The sequence below is a fragment of the Coregonus lavaretus genome (genome assembly GCF_964263955.1).
Source record: "Coregonus lavaretus genome assembly, chromosome: 30".
In the NCBI taxonomy this organism is placed as follows: Eukaryota; Metazoa; Chordata; class Actinopteri; order Salmoniformes; family Salmonidae; genus Coregonus; species Coregonus lavaretus.
Window position 1 is genome coordinate 11,390,878 of NC_140017.1, and position 18,924 is coordinate 11,409,801.

The window sequence follows — 18,924 nt, forward strand, 5'->3', positions numbered from 1 at the left end:
ACTAATGCTACTGTACCATAGGCAAAGCAGGTCCGGTTTATAATAATAATAATAATAATATGCCATTTAGCAGACGCTTTTACCCAAAGCGACTTACAGTCATGTGTGCATACATTTTTACGTATGGGTGGTCCCGGTGGTCGAACCCACTACCCTGGCGTTACAAGCGCCATGCTCTACCAATTGAGCTACAAAGAGCTAATCTGATTGTGCAAAACGCAGGTAAAAAATAATTATTAGCAACACATTTTTGTACATATCAATTAGTATATGTGTAATGTACCCCCCCCCCCCCCCCCCACCCCTGCCTTTGTATCTATGGCACATTATAAATTGCTGTCATCTTATCTATGAGGGGGATAATGTGGACATTTATTCCATCATCTATATTTTATCCTGTGGACCCCATAGGGTCAAGTCCTGACTTGGCTGTTATTATGACATTATCAATGGGAGTTGTCTTTGATGTCCTTGTTCTTAGGTGAGGGAGCAAGTAGAAGAACTAGGTGCACAATCTAGTCGCTCCAGACTCAAGCATACTGTATTAGGACAAACTCTTTGTCTCTCACTCTCTGTCCTCTAGAACTGAGTAGGATGTTAGCCAACACTAGCATCAGCTGAGAAGCAGTGAGGAGAAGCACAGAGATCTCAGCAACAAGATGCTATACAAAAGCAACAAGGCATTATGTCGATCCTACCTCTCCTATCTAACTTGCGAACGGGACGAGGGAATTCCATGGAACAGCTGGTCTGGGATTTACAGGGATTCTTGGGCTTCGGATGAACAAGGGAATGGAAAAAGAGTAGCGAGGAGAAGGAAAATCAATGCTGCCTCAGGCAGGAGAGATGCACAATTAGCAGGATTGGCAGCATTGGCAAAGATGAAGCACAAGCGGTCCTACCGCCACTCCAGTCCCAATGGCAGGAGAGATAGATGGGAGGTATATGGAGGGGCCTAATCTGTCATTGTAGCGGCTTCACCAGATGCCCAGAGGTTTTCACGGAAAACACAAGCCACAAATGGGGCTTACAGAGATCGACTGGTATTCCGTAGAGTGAACAATACAGTGCAAACACACCCTTTAAAGGGATAGTTCACCCAAATGACATATTGGTTTCCTTCACCTGTAAGCAGTCTATTGACAAGGTATGACAGCAATCCATGCTTTGCTTTAGTTTCCCTAGCACTGTTTCGACATGATAACGTTTTAGAATTTGTAGCACAAATCCCATTCAAGTCATGCGACCAATATTACAATTTTTTGCTCATCATTTTCATAACATATATGTGACTTTGTTGAGCTTCACAATCAATTTTAGATACTTTGGATGATTTGGACATAATGCGTGAAAAATGCTAATATTGGTCCCATGACTGGAATGGGATTTGTGCCACGAATGCTAAAATGTAAAGCATGGATTGCTGTCATACTTTATCCATAGACTGCTTACAGGGTGAGGAAACCAATATGTCGTTTTGTAATTTGGGTGAACTATCCCTGTAACGTTCAGTTATTCTCCATTAATCTCATAACTTACCTGCTTTCAGTTCATTGAAGTTCTGGAATGACTACAAAGCTATCAAGGAGACAAAACAAACACATCTACTGTAGCGCCTAACAAAAGGCACATCAAAGTTCTGACATTGCTCTATTACTTAACTCAGGGGCTCATTACAAATGTTGGTCTCAATTGTGCCGTAACATTATTTTAGCGGCCTTACAAATCCCCTTGATTTAATGACTTGGGAGGTGTGTGCAGTAAACCATAAACTCTGCTTCATTCTGAACCTTGGAGGTACTTCTTTAGTGCATGGAAGGTTTGTGAGAGAGGTTTGGTTTTCAGACAATGCTGTGAATGTTGATAACCCTGGGGACTCAGCTGTGCTGCAGGTCAATAAACCAATAGCCAAAGCATGGAGAGGTCTAAGCCCATTGGCCAGAAGTTGCTTGGATCTGCCTAAATCCGCAGGTCCTAATAGGTTGGCTGTGGAGACATGGTGAATGCAGGGGTGGTGTTTGCTGGTTGGATGAACTGGTTGGTGCATAGTGGGAGGATGAGAATGTCAACGAGCAACATAGCCCCCATCTTGATTGTGTAATTTCTAATGTATTGGGTTGTATTGTGGATGAGGTGAGAGGAGTCCCAACCCTTCAGATTGTCTCATGACCTCTGATTGCTATGCTGCAACACTCCTGATTTCCTGATGCTCGTTCAGCAAAAACATGGTCATGTCCAACATTGTCATTCATGTCCTCCTTATATACCTAAACCCTCTTGAAATATACTTTCTGACTCGGGTAAACGTGTGTTTGTGAAACACCACAATATCAGGTGCAACATTGTATTACAGGACAAGGGGTGTTTAACTTACCTCTTTTGGGGTTTGGTTATAGTAATATCTGTATTCTGTCCAATATCAACTGTTTTCCAAGCACCTCTTTGAGTATTAAGATCGTAAACCAATGTGTGGGCCTTAATTAATTAATTAGTAAGACTAATGATGTCTACCTGACAATTAGCTTCAATGGTTTATTTTACCCATTAATACCATGTACAAATGAAGAAAACCGTTACAACATTTTTGCATTCATTGGTCCAAACCTCTCCTCATGGTGACATTAACACTGACACCAACGTTTGTTTTATTATTAGCGTCTAAATGTTGCACTAATTTGACAATGTACCATCCATTCTAACAGTTCAAAAAAAGATATTTTCATTGCAAAAAATAGTAACATGCAATGACTCATAATTACATTAACTCATGTCACAAAAATTGTTGTTGAAATGTCATCATTTAGCAATACGTAATAATTGTTGTGTCCTACACATTCTTTTTCAACAGCGTTGGTCTCATTTAGGATGTAAACAATACAGCATTTGCTTGCTCCTTTAAGTGGGTGGTTATCATCCCTCAGAATAATTGGTAAGCAACCATTACATGAAAATCACCATCGTCTTTGGGCTCCATAGAAATCATTAGGGCAGAATAAAGTGGGATAACCGCAGGTAGATATAAAGGTACATCCAGAAAACACCCTGAGAATCACTATTTCTCTTCCTCTCTATTCTCTTGTTTTTAGACAAATCGTTTTCTGATGGGCCTGGCCCCGGCAGCTAGAGAGGATGGCTGAGTATCATGTGGGAAGCAGGTTGACTGGCTCCTTTTGGAAACATGGAGGAGACATGTTAATATGGATCTGGTCGAGTAGTATGTTATCGATGGAGAACATCACATGGTGCTGGCGTGTGGTGGGGGATGACTCAGGGATAGGGTAGTGGTGGAGACTGGTTGGGTGGGAGGGTTATGAACGATAGAGTCGACTCAGGTCACATGATGAAGTTCCAGCTATAACGTCAGGGGATTCCATTGGTGAATGGAAGCCCTCCAGGTTTTAGCTTTGGTGGACATTGGACAGAACACCCACCCACCGAGGCTCACAGAAGCCTTTCCATTCACACACTCTCTCTCTCATACACACACGCACGCACACGCACACGCCACTCATACCATATGGCCCCGCCCCCAGACCGAGCACATGGTTTCAGGCACAAACTTGCAATGTGTTACTTGGATGAGACTGAGTGTAGTGGGAGGTGAAGAATAAGACAACAGAAGACAGGTGATGCTAAAATGAACATTTATAATGACTGTTGTTGCTGTCGGAAAAGAATAATCCTTAAAAAAAGATGTTATATATATTAGCACTAGATTGCCGACTTCACTGGTAATCCACAAGTCAATAAACACAACTCACTACTTTTTTTTACTTTTTTTTTTACAAACACAATGCTACAATTACATTAAATATTCAATACTCTTTAAGTCAGTTAATGAATGGTGTTAAAAGCAACCACTAAAATATTAAAAACAAAACAATAATTCACCTTCCAGTCATTCCCTTTTTCTAGTTGTGTTGTCATTTATTAATAGTATATAATAGGTTGAAAATAAATAGCTCATGAAGTGTTATCAGAAAATGAGGCTGGCAGCATAAAACATTGTGAGTGGAGCACAAAGCTAAGCAATGATATGGTCAGTCCAGTCTAGCTGTGTCAAATTAATACTTTCAGTCTCCTTCGATCTACTAAACTCACTGACTGAGATATGTCTCATTTGGCACTACGGCCACCTTTGTCATGTTGGCATTTACATTCACCAACGCCCACCTACAATATGCCTAATTAACATAACCGTAGTTATAAACTATATCACTTTTATCATGTAAACCACAGTGACTCTATTGCACCAAAGAGGGCTCAACTTCCTTTTTGTGGTTTGAGAGCGACACGGTTTTCCCTAGTCTTGTGTGTCCCACATTTAGTGTAAGGTGCTGAGTCTAGCAAGTTCTCCACATTGATATGTTCTTAACACTACCAAGCATTACAATAACTACGACTCACTCTACACGAAACAAAACCACCAACGAATACAACTATGGTAGCAAATGTAAACAATTCTATCATGAGGATGATTTTCAGCTCCAGAACTTAATTATCTTTTGCGTTTTTTACATCCTTTTATCTAAGTTGAACTAGCATGGCAATAAACAACAACAAATACAGCAGGTCACACCAATGTCAACACCACAAGCTACTGTAGCAGAATAAACGAGTAGATTTATGGGGTGCACCTTTCTTTTTCTCTTTCCACTAAGTGGATTTTATGCTGCCGGCCCCATTCTGTTGAACACGCCTCTCTTTACAGCTCAACAAAATCTGACAAAAATATTTACAATGAGAGAAAAATGAAATTGTGGAGAAACAGTTGTTTAGCTTTTTTTGTTTGTCTGTATTTTTTTTTGTGGATGATTTTTCATTCTTTATCTCTGAGAATTGCCCCAATGATGAGAAACTAGAATTGCACAGTCTCAAATAGTTTTGGTGATGGAATGGAGATTTAAGTCCAAACAGTTTGATGAACATAGAAGGGGAGGAAGAAGGTCAATAAAGTTCATGAGGGGTGAAAAGTTCAAAGTTCAGAAGACAGAGGATGGCTGCGCAGCTGACGATTACACTCCTCACACCATTCTGAGTGTTGTTTAATGTTAAAGAAAAAAATCATCATTAGAAATTGATTTTATTATTTTTCCCATCGAAATCAAATGGAGAGACTTGGGGGTGAGGAGAGTGACAAGTGCCCCCAACACTATGGCACACAATCAATGATGTCCTGGAGGTTGACGAGATGATAGAGAATTAGGAAAAAGCAGTTTATGAGAGGTAACCAGCCTTTACCGGGTTAATCCAGGTCTGCTTTTAGCTCGGGGGTTTTGATCTGTTTCTTTTGGGTAATGTTGAGGCGTCATGACTGACATCATGTTATGGAGGAACATGCTGGCTTCATGGGTGCGTCCAATGGATGTCCAACATACAAGAAAACTCAAAAAAGTTTGGAATGGTACTGTTTTTGTTTGGCACTCGGGAGAAACTCGAGGAGGAGGAGGAGGAGGTGGGGGGCAGGGTTTGGTGGTGTGGCGGGATTTGAGCAGAAGTGTGGGGGAGTGGTTGGAAAAGGGGGCAGTGAAAGTGCAAAAAGGAGAAAAGTGGAGTCAACAGGATACACATGAATGGCATTTTGTTATAATTGGTCGAGGTTAGAGAGCGTAGTACAAATAAAAAACAGAAAAACCAAAAAGAGGGACTGAACAGTGATATGACAAATGCAGTCTAAAATTGCTGGTGCTTAGATGGGGTACAAGCTCAAGAGTGTGACCCTGGGTTCCGTGAATGTCTGGCTAAGGGTGGTGGGTGTGGGTGAGAGCGAGGAGGGTGGGGGTTGGGGCATTGTGAGATTTTGGAGTTGAGCACTAATAGCCACACACCCACTGAAAAGCAATGATGTCACCTACAGCAGGTGAACCATAAGTTTGCATTCCTCTGCACATCACAAAACAGATCTGTTCACCTGGCAACATGGAGACGACACCATGATGCTGACCTACTGCAGACACACAGACACAAGAGAGAGCCAGACAATAGCACATGCACAGCTGTACAGTAAGGTACTACACCAGGGTTGCCCAACACTGTTCCTGGAGAGCTACCCTCCTGTAGGTTTTCGCTCCAACCCCAGGTGTTACTAACCTGATTCATCTTATCAACCTGCTAATTATTAGAATCAGGTGTGCTAGATTAGGGTTGGAGCAAAAACCTACAGGACGGTAGCACTCCAGGAACAGGGTTGGGCAGTCCTGTACTAGACTAATGCACAAACCCCCATCTCAGCTTACTCTACAGGGCTATACAGTCGACCTCATACTGACATTGTATTGCAACTGAGGCATCGCTAGGAACAGGGATGTCAATTTGGTTCTAGTTTAGACTGTGTCCCTTTTTGACACTATTATTAAAAGCTTCAGAAATATACAAAACTCAAAATCCTCTGTTAAGTGAGGAAAAGCTATGTTTCCTTGTCGCTGACCAGCTTTTGTCATTTACAATCCCCTTTTTGAGCATGCCAACACCATTCAGTTGTCTAATGGTGAAACTGAATGACAGTTGGGCAATGGACACAATGGGGAATATTGGCAATATGTTTTCTTTTGTCGTAGAAAGTGTAATTATGTAATGAGACCAAATTCAGTGAATAGAGAGTCAAACACACCTTGTCCCAAATTCTGGAGAGAGACCCAGGGGATTGAGAAATGCAAAGCTGAACAGCAACAGAGCGTGAAAAAACATACTGCCTACACACGGCCTAGTTTGACACATCAAAATCCTTTGCCTAGTTTCCTTTCAGGAGATGGGTGCTTAAATGAGAAATCTGTCTAAATGAGAAATATAAAGTGCATATTTACATCAAGACAAGAGATCAAGCTCAGAGGGAGCCGAAAGGGGAAACAGATGGTTAGAATGACACTAGGGCCAGATCTGGCCTACCTGATGTTAGTTATTCACACAAAACACATGGACACTCGAGCCCTAAAGTCATGATCGAAGAGTGATATGCAAACTTATGCAGAGGTGAGTACATTCATGGACAATATCTCCATATCTATGGTAAAAAGCATAAAAATGTATCCAGAATTAAATGATGCAGTTTTAGAGTTTTAGTAAAAGAAGCACAACCAGCAAAAAACGAATTGTTTCATGTTTGATTAAAAGTTTGTTCCTATCTCTCTAAGAATGTTTTAATGCCTAGACAACGTTCTCACAAAATACTCATCCAGTTATACAATCTAATTACACTGTGGCCTTGCTTTAATGGACTATGTCCCTGCATGTTCTTAGTGAAAACAACACACGTTTGAAAATGTGTCAAGGAAAATTAAAATGCATTTCCATTGTTGGCATGCAAAGATTTGTCTTCAAAATGAACAATACACACTGCCTAATCATTTTTGTACGTTTTTTTTTGTCTTACATTTTTTGTCCACACTTCACTTTGATATCATGCAATATAGACGTGCAAAAAAGATAACATCTATCTCCACAAAATACATTTTCATAACTATAAAAGGCTGTATTAAGAATGTTAATATCATGTGTATCATTAACCATGCTAATCTATCTATACGTTGATTCTTCTGGCCCCGGAGTCTAAGTACTGTAGTATTCAAGGAATTCTGGATTACTGGCTAACGAGATGGCTCCCTTCCTTCACAATCCCTTCTTTCATGTAAAGGGGGCATTAAAAGTTGAACTAAAAAGTTGTTTTTTTTAATCGATTTTACTCACCAAAAAAGTCACCTGTACCATTCCCTTCTATTTACAATTATAAATATGGTTTGTTTGGCACTTTTCACATTTTTTTCTTATAAAAGTATGTTTCCTTTCATGTAATGTTTTTTAAATCACGCGTATTTTCAGTTTCAGTCTTTAAAGATCTATTTTGGCACAGGTTTATTTGTTGAGTTTGTTTTTACAGTAATTGTTATCTTATCAGCATGTATAGCATGTATTATACCTCTTGGAACTACAACATCCTGCTAAACGACAAATCAGATATGTTTTAACTTTATTTTTAGTACATCCCTTACTAAATAGCAGCAATTTCACAAATTAAAAAAAATCATAATTATGTAAATCTATTCAACATCTAGGTAAAACCTAAGCTTTTACAACAGACAGAATAAAAAGACAATACAAGGACAACATGCTACTTCGTATATTGCTTCCAGTACTCATCACATTTTATCTAGATCCCCTAAATTACAAACCAAACAAAAATGGACGCCCTAAAACCCCATCATCATGGGGTAATTTTGTTCAGTTAGATAAAAAGATAACAAAGTTAACAAACTTTGTTGGCACCTTCTCGTGATCTCCAACTACAGGTATTTCATATTGTTCTATTTGATATCGTTCACATTGATTTGTCACAGTTGTGGTATCGCTTATATCCAGTAATCTCTGTCATTTCGTCATGACTTCAACGAGCAGTATTTCCCTTATTCTACTCGCAATCTATGTGCATGTGTTTATGTATCTGTGCATGTATTCCAAATGTAGCATCATGCTTTCACTCCTATCCCTAACATAAAGTATAAAATATGGTTACAAGCCACTGGCCAGGGGATTGACAGAATGAAGTCAGTTGGTAGCTCTCTCTCTCTTAGTTGCCTGGTTGCAGGATCTCTTCTTCCACTGTTACCTACTAATTTGTTCTCACTGCTGCTGGCAAAAATGGTCACTAACTAGACTCTAATGCTCAGCTCTACAATCAAGGGGACGCTGTCCTCTCTACCCTCAAAGCATTAGGAGACTCAGACAGTCATTGTTTTGGAGTAGTTGTGGTCTGGAAGGGCAAGCAGACATGCATCGTAACACCAGAAATTATCACCCATGGAGAGATGTGAGAGGGGGGCTCTGGGTTGATGTGTAAGAATGGGGTGCACGGAGGTACAAGGGTTGGGGGGTGAGGAAAGTGGATGGTATTAGATGGGAATAAAGAAGCCTCCTTACCAATCTGTCGAGATATGCGCTCACTGTCGCTCCAATAGACATGGAGAGAAAACATTCCAATCCTGAATAATAGTGAGAGAGCCCACCATTGGATAGATTTCCTTTACATTACAGTGTCTAAATGTCCAATTGGGGAGATTGTTAGATTGTTTAGGATCGAGCAAAATGTGCCACCCCTCCTCCTTTGGCATTTTAGAAGTCATCACATTTTGGGTTAGCCAGCCATTTTCGGTTGGCTAACAGAATATATCAATTTCAACTGTTTGTGAAAACAGCAAATATAAAAAGGGAAGTTGGACGATTAGAGTATCTTAAAAAAAAGAGCAACCCTGTCAAAATTGGGATAAAACTCCACATACCTCCAACTATTGTTGTCTTTGAATAGCAAAAGCTGAACATGGACACCTGCCACTCCTCCCCAATCCCGTCCTCCAAACAGAGACCGTTTCTACAACTACAGTACTTTCATTGCCAAACTGAGTCGAAGCACATCCAATGCCTCAATCCAGGATCATGGTTTCATTGTAGTGTTTAGAAATATTAATACTCTTTCCTTGTCTTGCATATCTAACTGAGAACTGATATTGTATGCAAATAGAGTTTTGTTTGTGAGATATGATTAGTTGCCTGGTATTTCATGTGTACATGTCCCTGACATAATAACTGTGACAGTGCTCCTACAGCACACAGCCCAGACCTCATAGGCAGAGAAAACGATACCCACACTTCTCAGTGCATTAAGATGAACTTCAGTGTACTCCGATTGCAAAAAACAACAACAAGATAAAACAAACAAAAACATATTTAGCAGCTTATAGGTTAGTGGGCAGTATCCATTGCATGGAACGTGTAGTGGGAGGTCCCTGCAGTTTGCCAAAAGCAGAATAATCCACAACCATTAGACTTGTAGTTTACGCCCAACAGACCGTAGTATGTTACATTCCCCCCGTTCATCGTGGACAGAAGAACACTGCTTGATAAGAGCAAGTATTAGGGAAAACAACTTCTAAATATGCACTGCCTTCAATAGCTCTGCTCGCAACAAGCTGGCCTGGCAATCAGCATGGACCCTAGTGAGATCGTTTCAACTAACAACTTTCTCATCTTCAGTGTTTGTATTTTTCAGTAGTATGTACGTATCCTGGCGGGGTCACCACCTCTAGGTTCTAAGTGCTCTTGTTCCTGGTCTCTCGCCTGGCCTGTCTAGACAGAGTGTTGTTAGAGTGCCACAGGCAGAAGAGCAGCGCTCGCTGGATATCTCAGTGGAGACGGCTATGGCCCTACAGTCCCAACAACACTGTGGCTTTTCACAATGTTGAGGGACACAGGCTAAATTGGAGGAGAGAAATCTGAGCTCAGACAACATTGAAACAACTTTGGGTTGACGTTATTAGAGCACTTTGTTCCAGCCAGAATGTGAACGCTGCTCTTGGGCCTGTTGTGCAAGTGGCATTTTCATTTTGCAGCTATGTATGTATATAGAGACTAGTCTGCTTGATTTCACCGTAATCTGAAATGTCGATATGTTATAATCCCGTTTTAGCACTGAAATGGCATCAGAGGGTGTGTGTGTGTGTTTTAATGTGAATATTTACTGTCCTGCTCTTTACTGGATATCAAAGCTGACCGGTACTCTTCATCATCACTGCAGTGGTGCCTATGGTGCAGTTCTTACTGAACTTAAATAAGACATACTGTATATTACACTATGTGACATACTATTAAATCCACTTAAATTAAAAAAATCTAATCAAAAATAGTCTTTACATTCATGTCAACCTGAATTCACAGATTTCAAATACCTAACTTTATGGGTGAAATCATATTAATAAATAATGATGATGATATCTATAATAATCATAATAATAGTCATAATATCAGACTGCAAACCTTGTTGAGAAAAATGCCACAACCTCTATATGTACTCTCGCGCTTCGCTAAAATTCTGACCCAATGAGATGCACCATGCGTCTCTGCCTTCGCCCTACATAAGAAACACGAGCATCCCATTTATAAATACGGAGCGTGGCATTGCATGCACCTGGTTAAATCAGAACCTAAGGCGCGAGGCAATAGGGATAGGAGAATAAAGCATGTGTGGAATCCTTGGGCACATCTTGTCCCCTCCCCTCCTTTGCCCAAAACAGAGGGGGGGGGGCGGCTGGGAGAGGGGCGAGGGATCGGGGCATGGAGGGGGATGTCATCGACTACAGGGATTTTCCTTAGATCTCTAACCAAGCACTTGTTTGCAGTCTTATCAGACCCTTGTAGTGCGGGGCAGGGTAAGGGGCAAATTGATACTGAAGGCAAATCTGAAGAAAAAGATCAGTGAGCTACACAGGAATGGGGGTGGGGGTGGGGAAGGGGCTGATTCCATGGGGGTCGACCCCCAATACCCCCACCGCCCCCCTTTTCCAAACTGCAGCGCGGCAGCATGCCAGTTTAAAATCGCATTCACCACTGTCCGGAGAATACACAAAAAAACAAAAAACAAAAGAACAAAAAAACGAAACAATAAAAAATCCCGAAAGATCACGACTTAAGTAATAAAACCGTATTTACATTTTACACCTTATTTTCCTTTGTTTTCCACGTTACACTTTCTCCTCTCTCCGAGCCAATTTTTGCGTCACATCATTTTTAGAATACTGAAACACGACAAAACGTGTGGACAATTCCTTCCAACATTCTTGCTCTTCTCTCCCTTTCTCTCTCACTTTGCGTTCCTCCCCCACTCATTTTCCTCCATTCCATTCCCTTTTTCTAGCCCACCTTCTGTGGGTTGGTGGCGCGCACACCCTGCTCATACGTGATCCGTTGGCTGATCAGATACTGAGCTGCCTGCGTTGACGCCTGAGATCCGGTTATGGTAACTTTACGGTTCCGGGTGCCGGGAATGAACTCTCCCTTTTTGGAGATCTGGATCCGGGCTCCGGTCAGCTCCTGGTACTCCACTAGCGTTTTCCCTCCTTTCCCCAAGATGGCTCCTACCAGGTTTTCGGGAACAGCGATCTCCACCACGTCCTTGGCCCCCTCCTGCATCTGCTTCTCAGTGACCATCAGGGATTGTGCCATCAGCGGGGACGAGGCGCTCAGGTAGCCGTTGGTGGCCCCCGTAGCCGCGGCCAGCGAGCCCAGGGTGAAGCCTCCCATGGAGGCGGCCTGGTGGCTTGCGCTGGTGGAGGCATCGCTGGCGTAGGATGCCAGGAGGTTAGCAGCAGCAGCCGCGGCGGGGTTAGCGCTAGCCGCTACGGCGGCCAGGACTCCCGAGGCTGCGGCGGGGTTGAGCCCCAGGCCCAGGGAGTTGGTGTTGTAGCCATAGCTGGCTAATGTGTTGAGGGCCGAGGTAATGGTCAGGAGGTCGTTGCCAGAGAAGCTAGGACCCATGCTGGTGGGGAAGCCGCCCATACTCTGCATGGTGGCCTGACCCAGGAGGCTGGAAGCTGTGGCAGCGGCGGCAGCAGCAGCAGCGGGGTTCACCTCGGCTGAGTTGGCGTAGGGGGAGCCGGTGGGGTTGGAGTTGGCCACAGGGCCAGAGATGTTGGAGTAGCTGATGTTGAGGCAGCTGCTGCTCTGGGGGTCCTCCTGGATCTTCTGAACGATGATCTCCACGGCTTTACGGTTCTGCTCGGGCTCTCCGCTAATGGTGACCACGCGCTCCTGCAGGTTGATGCCCTCAGGTTTTTGAGAGAGCTGCACCCAGGCGCCCGACTGCTCCATGACGGCCTTGACTGTGGCTCCACCTTTACCAATGATCAGACCTGCTGTGCTGTTTGGTACTATCAGCTTGGCCTGGGGAGAGGAGCAGAGAGAGAGGACATAGAGATGGTTACTGCACTGATTTCACACTGCTTTAACATTGTATCTCTACATGACAAAAGTGTGACATCAATTGAATAGAGGAAGGGACTAGGGAATGGAAGAAAATAGATAACCCAGATAATACCTTGAAATAACCCAGAACAATGGAGAAGGACATAAGATAATAAACAAAGAGTGAAAATAGGGAGTATGTTAGAAATACAGACAGAGGAAAAGAGAGAATCGAGCTTGAAATAGAGGAGGCTAGCAAAAGGGAATAGAAGCATAAAAAGGGTGATATACTCAATAATTGTTTTAATGCTGTGGCATAGGGGAGAAATAAGAGTGAGTTGTTTTTACTCCTTCGACCAAACATTATAACATTGACAGAGAGAGTAGGTTCTGAAAGGGAAAAAAAGGGAGAGAGAAAGAGTGTATTTTTTCTCTTTGTTTCTGAGCTGTGAATCCGTGGTTATAAAGAGGCTCCTGCTGAAAAGCATCTACTCCCAGGGGTCAGTGTTACCATGGAAACAGCTCCAGCATTCAAGGGGTACTGAAAGGGAGTCGAAGCGACGCGTAGCAACTAGACCCACCCCCCCACCTCCATCCAAATCCACACACACATACACACACACAAACACACGAAACAATTCTCCATACAACTATGTGTATACTATGTATACAGTATACACACTCACATAAACACCCATATTAAAACATATGCACGCCTTCACTGTCCTTTGTCATACAACTTTAGAGAAAAGCTGCCAGCTGGGGAGAGAGTGAGGAGGTGGGAAAATTAATTTTCTTAATAAGTACAGTCCTTAATATGTACTTGATAAGGACCACAAACGATTTATGACACATTAAATGTACTGTAGTGGTATTTTGAACAAGGGTAGTTTTGCACCAAAGCCAATCACACAATGTTACGAATAAACCTACTACGTGAGGATGATAAATGAGAGGAGTTTATGTTAGAAAGTGGAAACAGTTATAAAACTCTTCTTTGAATATTTGAAAATCCATCTAGAATGGTAAAATAAGAAAAGCAAGTGAGTGTTGGTAGGAGGACAAGGCAAAGAAAGGAAGGAACAAAGAGAGAGAGAGAGAGAGAGAGAGAGAGAGAGAGAGAGAGAGAGAGAGAGAGAGAGAGAGAGAGAGAGAGAGAGAGAGAGAGAGAGAGAGAGAGAGAGAGAGACTGTGTGTGTGTGTACAGGGGAAGTATGGGGCTAGTAATTAGCATGGCCTCCATGTTTCTGCTATTGAGTGGCTGGATTTGATCACTTTCTCAATGTTTGCTGCAGTCCTTCTAAAGCCATCAACATTTCTTTACAGAGGCGCTGCTGTAACCTTGATTCTGTAGCCTTGCTGGCTGTGGTACACTGCAGTGAATTTACATAGAAATTGGAAATTAACAGAAGGCAGGGACAGAGGGAGATAAAGACTTGACTTCAAACTATTAAATATAAAATATTATTTTTGAGTGTTTGTGGTCAAATATTTTATTCACATATTTATTGGTGACAGTGATGAAGAATAATCATGCATTGGAATTGAGGGATTATTATGGTTCAGGAAAAATACAATATAAAAAGGCATTGATCGGTCCCCATATGGTTAAGTGCCATCTAAATTGGTCTTGGCTCAGTGCAATTTCTCATCCAGTTTCTCACAACCAATTTTTCACGACATTCCCCCTAATTTTCATTGAAATGTGTGTGGTTCAGTGTTGAGGCAAAAATATTTCCCTCTTTTTCGTTCAAGCACACATTAGAGATGGGTTTGAGGATCAAAACAACTGAGTGGGGGAGAAAGAGGTGAAGATTCTCCTAAGAATCCTTTTCATCTTCTGCATTGCACATATACACACACACACACACACACACACAGGTTTTGCATGTTGTTGGATTGGATGTATAATGATTCAGATGGGACTTGCCTCCTAAAGATTAGAAGAAGCAGTGGAATACATAGCTGAATGCTGCGATGTATAAAACCCATTCCTGCTAATGATGAGTCTCGAGGACCACATTCAGCTCTTCAATATTTAATAGATGTTCAAAATTGTAATTGTCTTTCTCTCATAAGTCCTTTACCCCACACACACTAAAGGATTCATTCTTTTTTTCTTGGTCGCCGTCGAGTTTCCCTCACCATGTCATTGGTGGCCATTTTAATCTGAAATAATCGTCCTCATCCCCGAGAGTTATAGCTGACGTTCAGTTTCTCGGTGTGTGTTTTTTTTTATATGAAGGGGAGAACATTTGGCCTGTGCGTCGGAGCAAAGCTGCTGATTAAAATGTAGACTCTTTAGAGTGGGGTAAGAATAGAGCAACGTCGACAGATACACTCAGCTAATTTTGCTGAATGTGTCTAATACTCAGGTAGACTGAGAATGAAGCCTCCTTCCTCTTCCTTCAAAGACAGAGTGAGAGAGAGGGAGAGGGGGGAGTTGTGAAGGAGGAGAGGGAGAGGGTAGGGGGAGAGGAAGAGGGTAGGGGGAGAGGGAGAGGGTAGAGGGTAGAGGGAGAGGGTAGGGGAGAGGGTAGGGGGAGAGGGAGAGGGTAGGGGCGAGGGTAGGGAGAGAGGGTAGGGGCAGAGGAAGAGGGTAGGGGGAGAGGGTAGAGGGAGAGGGTAGGGGAGAGGGTAGAGGGAGAGGGTGGGGGAGAGCGAGAGGGTAGGGAAGAGGGTAGGGGGAGAGGGAGAGGGTAGAGGGAGAGGGTAGGGGAGAGGGTAGAGGGAGAGGGAGAGGGAGAGGGGAGAGGGTAGGGGGAGAGCGTAGGGGGAGAGGGTAGGGGAAGAGGGTAGGGGGAGAGGGAGAGGGTAGAGGGAGAGGGTAGGGGAGAGGGAGAGGGTAGAGGAGAGGGTATGGAGAGAGGGTAGGGGAGAGGGAGAGGGTAGAGGGAGAGGGTAGGGGGAGAGGGTAGAGGGAGAGGGTAGGGGGAGAGGTTAGGGGGAGAGGGAGAGGGTAGAGGGAGAGAGTAGGGGAGAGGGGAGAGGGTAGAGGGAGAGGATAGGGGGAGAGGGAGAGGGTAGGGGGAGAGGGTAGTGGAGAGGGAGAGGGTAGAGGGAGAGGGAAGGGGGAGAGGGAGAGGGTAGGGGGAGCGGGTAGGAGAGAGGGAGAGGGTAGAGGGAGAGGGTAGGCGGAGAAGTAGAGGGTAGGGTAGAGAGAGATGGGAGAGGGAGAGGGTAGAGGGAGAGGGGAGAGGGATATGGTAGGGGGAGAGGAAGAGGGTAGGGGAGAGGGTAGAGGGAGAGGATAGAGTGTAGGAGGAGAGGGTAGGGAGAGAGGGAGAGGGTAGGGGGAGAGGAGAGGGAGAGGTAGAGGGAGAGGGTAGGGGAGAGGGTAGAGGAGAGGGAGAGGGAGAGGGAGAGGGAGAGGGAGAGGGAGAGGGAGAGGGAGAGGGAGAGGGAGAGGGAGAGGGAGAGGGAGAGGGAGAGGGAGAGGGAGAGGGTAGGGTGGAGGGTAGGGGAGAGGGTAGGAGGAGAGGGTAGGGGGAGAGGGTAGGGGAGAGGGTAGGGGGAGAGGGAGAGGGTAGGGGAGAGGGTAGGGAGAGAGGGTAGGGGGAGAGGGTAGAGGGAGAGGTTAGGGGAGAGGGAGAGGGTAAGGGAGAGGGGAGAGGAGAGGGAGAGGGTAGGGGGAGAGGGTAGGGGGAGAGGGTAGGGGAGAGGGAGAGGGTAGAGGGAGAGGGTAGGGGAGAGGGTAGAGGGAGAGGGTAGAGAGAGAGGGAGAGGGTAGGGGGAGAGGGAGTGGGTAGGGGGAGAGGGAGAGGGTAGGGGAGAGGGTAGGGGGAGAGGGTAGGGGGAGAGGGAGAGGGTAGGGGAGAGGGTAGGGGGAGAGGGTGAGGGTAGGGGGAGAGGGAGAGGGTAGGGGGAGAGGGTAGAGGGAGCGGGAGAGAGAAAGCGAAGATGAGAGCGGCCTGCTGCTGTTCCATCAGCCGTGGCTAGTCGTTCATTATTTACTGTGGGTTGGGGTGTGGGACAGGAATGGGGGAGGAAGGAGGCTGGGGCTGCGCTGATGGGGAGCAGGGATAATAGGCACGGAGGGTGCTGAGGCATGGAAATATGTTTCAGAACCAGCTTTCGGAGATAACAAACATGAAAACAAACAAACCCTAGAAGTTAACAAGACCTACAGCCATCAAAGAGACAAAAAAAAGCGTTATTTGCTAGGCTGCCGCCGTCCCCGATATAGAAACCACTTGTTTTTCGGTTCTGTAGCAGTACTACACACCCACTGTTCCTCTCCTGGTTTCTCTCAGCATGCTCAGGGATACTGAGAGGCTCAGCTCATGTCTTCTCTATGTCAAGGGCTAAGGCTCCCCCTAAACCCCGCATTGCACTGTTTCAGCAAGGAGCCCAAAGGGCGTTATTGTCTGTGGACGGCAGAACCACTCCCCGCCCCCTACCCCACCCTCCCCAGCCCCAGTTGCGTACGTGTGGGGACACGGAGCAACTGTTGCCCCCTGCTCCCTCTGTCCATCTTGTGGACGGGACCTGATCTGCGAGCGGGGGCTATTTGTTCTTTGAAGTCTTAAGCGCCAGACTTTAGGTTAATCGCCTATCTCCTGATCCCCTGGCTTAGCCGCTGCTCTCTGCCTCATCTGCCTTTCAGTGTGTGGCTCTCTCTCCGAGGCTGGAAAAAATCCTGGTTAAAAATAACACTGAAGCATCACACTACAACCGACCAGCCACTCCGCTCCAAAGGTTGACAAGAACGGTCCCGAGTGATGGACCTTCGTCCCCCCCGCCGCTCACGCACAATCCAAATCAAATGATGAAATTAAAAAAGAATGCGTGCCTGGAACGAGCTCTGTGGCACGCACTCTGGGCCGCTAGCCTGACGTAACAATTGTCATTTTTCTTTAAAGAAATTGGTTTTTGTGGCCTTAAGGATTATCCCTGGTTGTCATCTCAACCCTCCCTGTGTCAGTAATGTTAATCCACCCACTCTCCCTCCCTATCACACTAAGAAAGCTGAATTTAGAAATGCTAGTGATATGAAGGGAGTGTGTGACTTTTCTTTCTTTCTAGTGCTATAGGCAAACACAATAGGGTAAACTGATATCTAAACAGAAAGATACAGTATTTGAGGGGAGGACTTAAAGTGGAGCTGACAGCGTTTTAACTACTTTGCAGATATGAAACAAACAGACAATCACAATATCAGTAAAAAATATCAAATTCCCAGTTTATCCTACAAAACCTTTATAAGAGGTTGAGAGAATAGATGGATGCAGTTCAATGCATGATTCATATAATTCACCAATACATTTTTTGGTAGTCCAAAAAATATTGCAATCAGGTTGTAAATCACAGCTACCTCTACCCATTCGGGATGCACTGTTTCAGTTTCAATTAGTCAATATTTTGAACTAATGCAGATGACTGCTATGTCTGGGAATGTCAATACAATCAAACTAGCAAGGGCAATGATCACAAGTCAGTCATAACATGGCTAATAGGCTAGTGCATGTGTGTCAAGGCCCGTGGGCCAAATACGATACACAAGCGAGTATAAATGAGTCAACAGTTAAGTCATCAACTAATTACAGCCTGATGCGCTCGCATCAGTGAATTCAACTTCAATTGCGCTGCTTTCGTGTGTCCCTTTACAGCGCGCAGCGGAGGGAAAGTGTGCAGACACATGCCACAGTCCTAGCTAGGCTACTAAAATGTTGCAGTCTGGCTTCGGTTTTTAAAGCTTTACAATGAATAACCAAAAAACAAAACCTGCAACAAAACACCATGCAATGGATATACATGTAAACCTATTACAGCAACATTTGAGCAGTAGCCTAGGCTGGCTACTCAACTACATAACATTTTGAGTGCACCGGTGATACAAGCAGTGCAAAAATTGTTAAAACATGTTACATGTTTAAATGTTACAACAACCTATAGCTACGTTTTGGTTATTTGAAGTTATTAATTACTTTTTGATTAGTGTCGCAGCATATTATGCACATCTACAAGCATAGCAAAGACTGGACACATATTATTTATCTATTTTGTTTTAATATGTTAAAATGCTATATACAGCATCCTATGTACATAAGTGGACATTATAAAGGGCCATATTTTTTCAAATAAAACAATGGCCCGCGAATTCGTTGTGTTTTTCGCTGATTGAGTTTGACACCCCTGGGCTAGCGTATCTATTTATTTTGCTAGCTATTTTAGTGAGCTAAAAACATGGAGCCTGACGTT

The 18,924-nt window shown here is 44.0% G+C and overlaps 1 protein-coding gene across 4 annotated transcripts in view; it reads right to left on the reverse strand.

Moving 5' to 3' along the window:
• Positions 1 to 11,609: 11,609 nt before the first annotated feature.
• LOC311105960 (RNA-binding protein Nova-1-like) overlaps positions 11,610 to 18,924 on the reverse strand; it is a 48,274-nt gene continuing 40,959 nt past the window's right edge. For all 4 annotated transcript variants that reach the window (XM_084148204.1, XM_084148202.1, XM_084148203.1 and 1 more), the window contains one exon: positions 11,610 to 12,702. In XM_084148204.1, the coding sequence (XP_084004330.1) occupies positions 11,674 to 12,702 (1,029 nt within the window). In that variant the 3' untranslated portion in view covers positions 11,610 to 11,673. The remainder of the gene's footprint in view (positions 12,703 to 18,924) is intronic.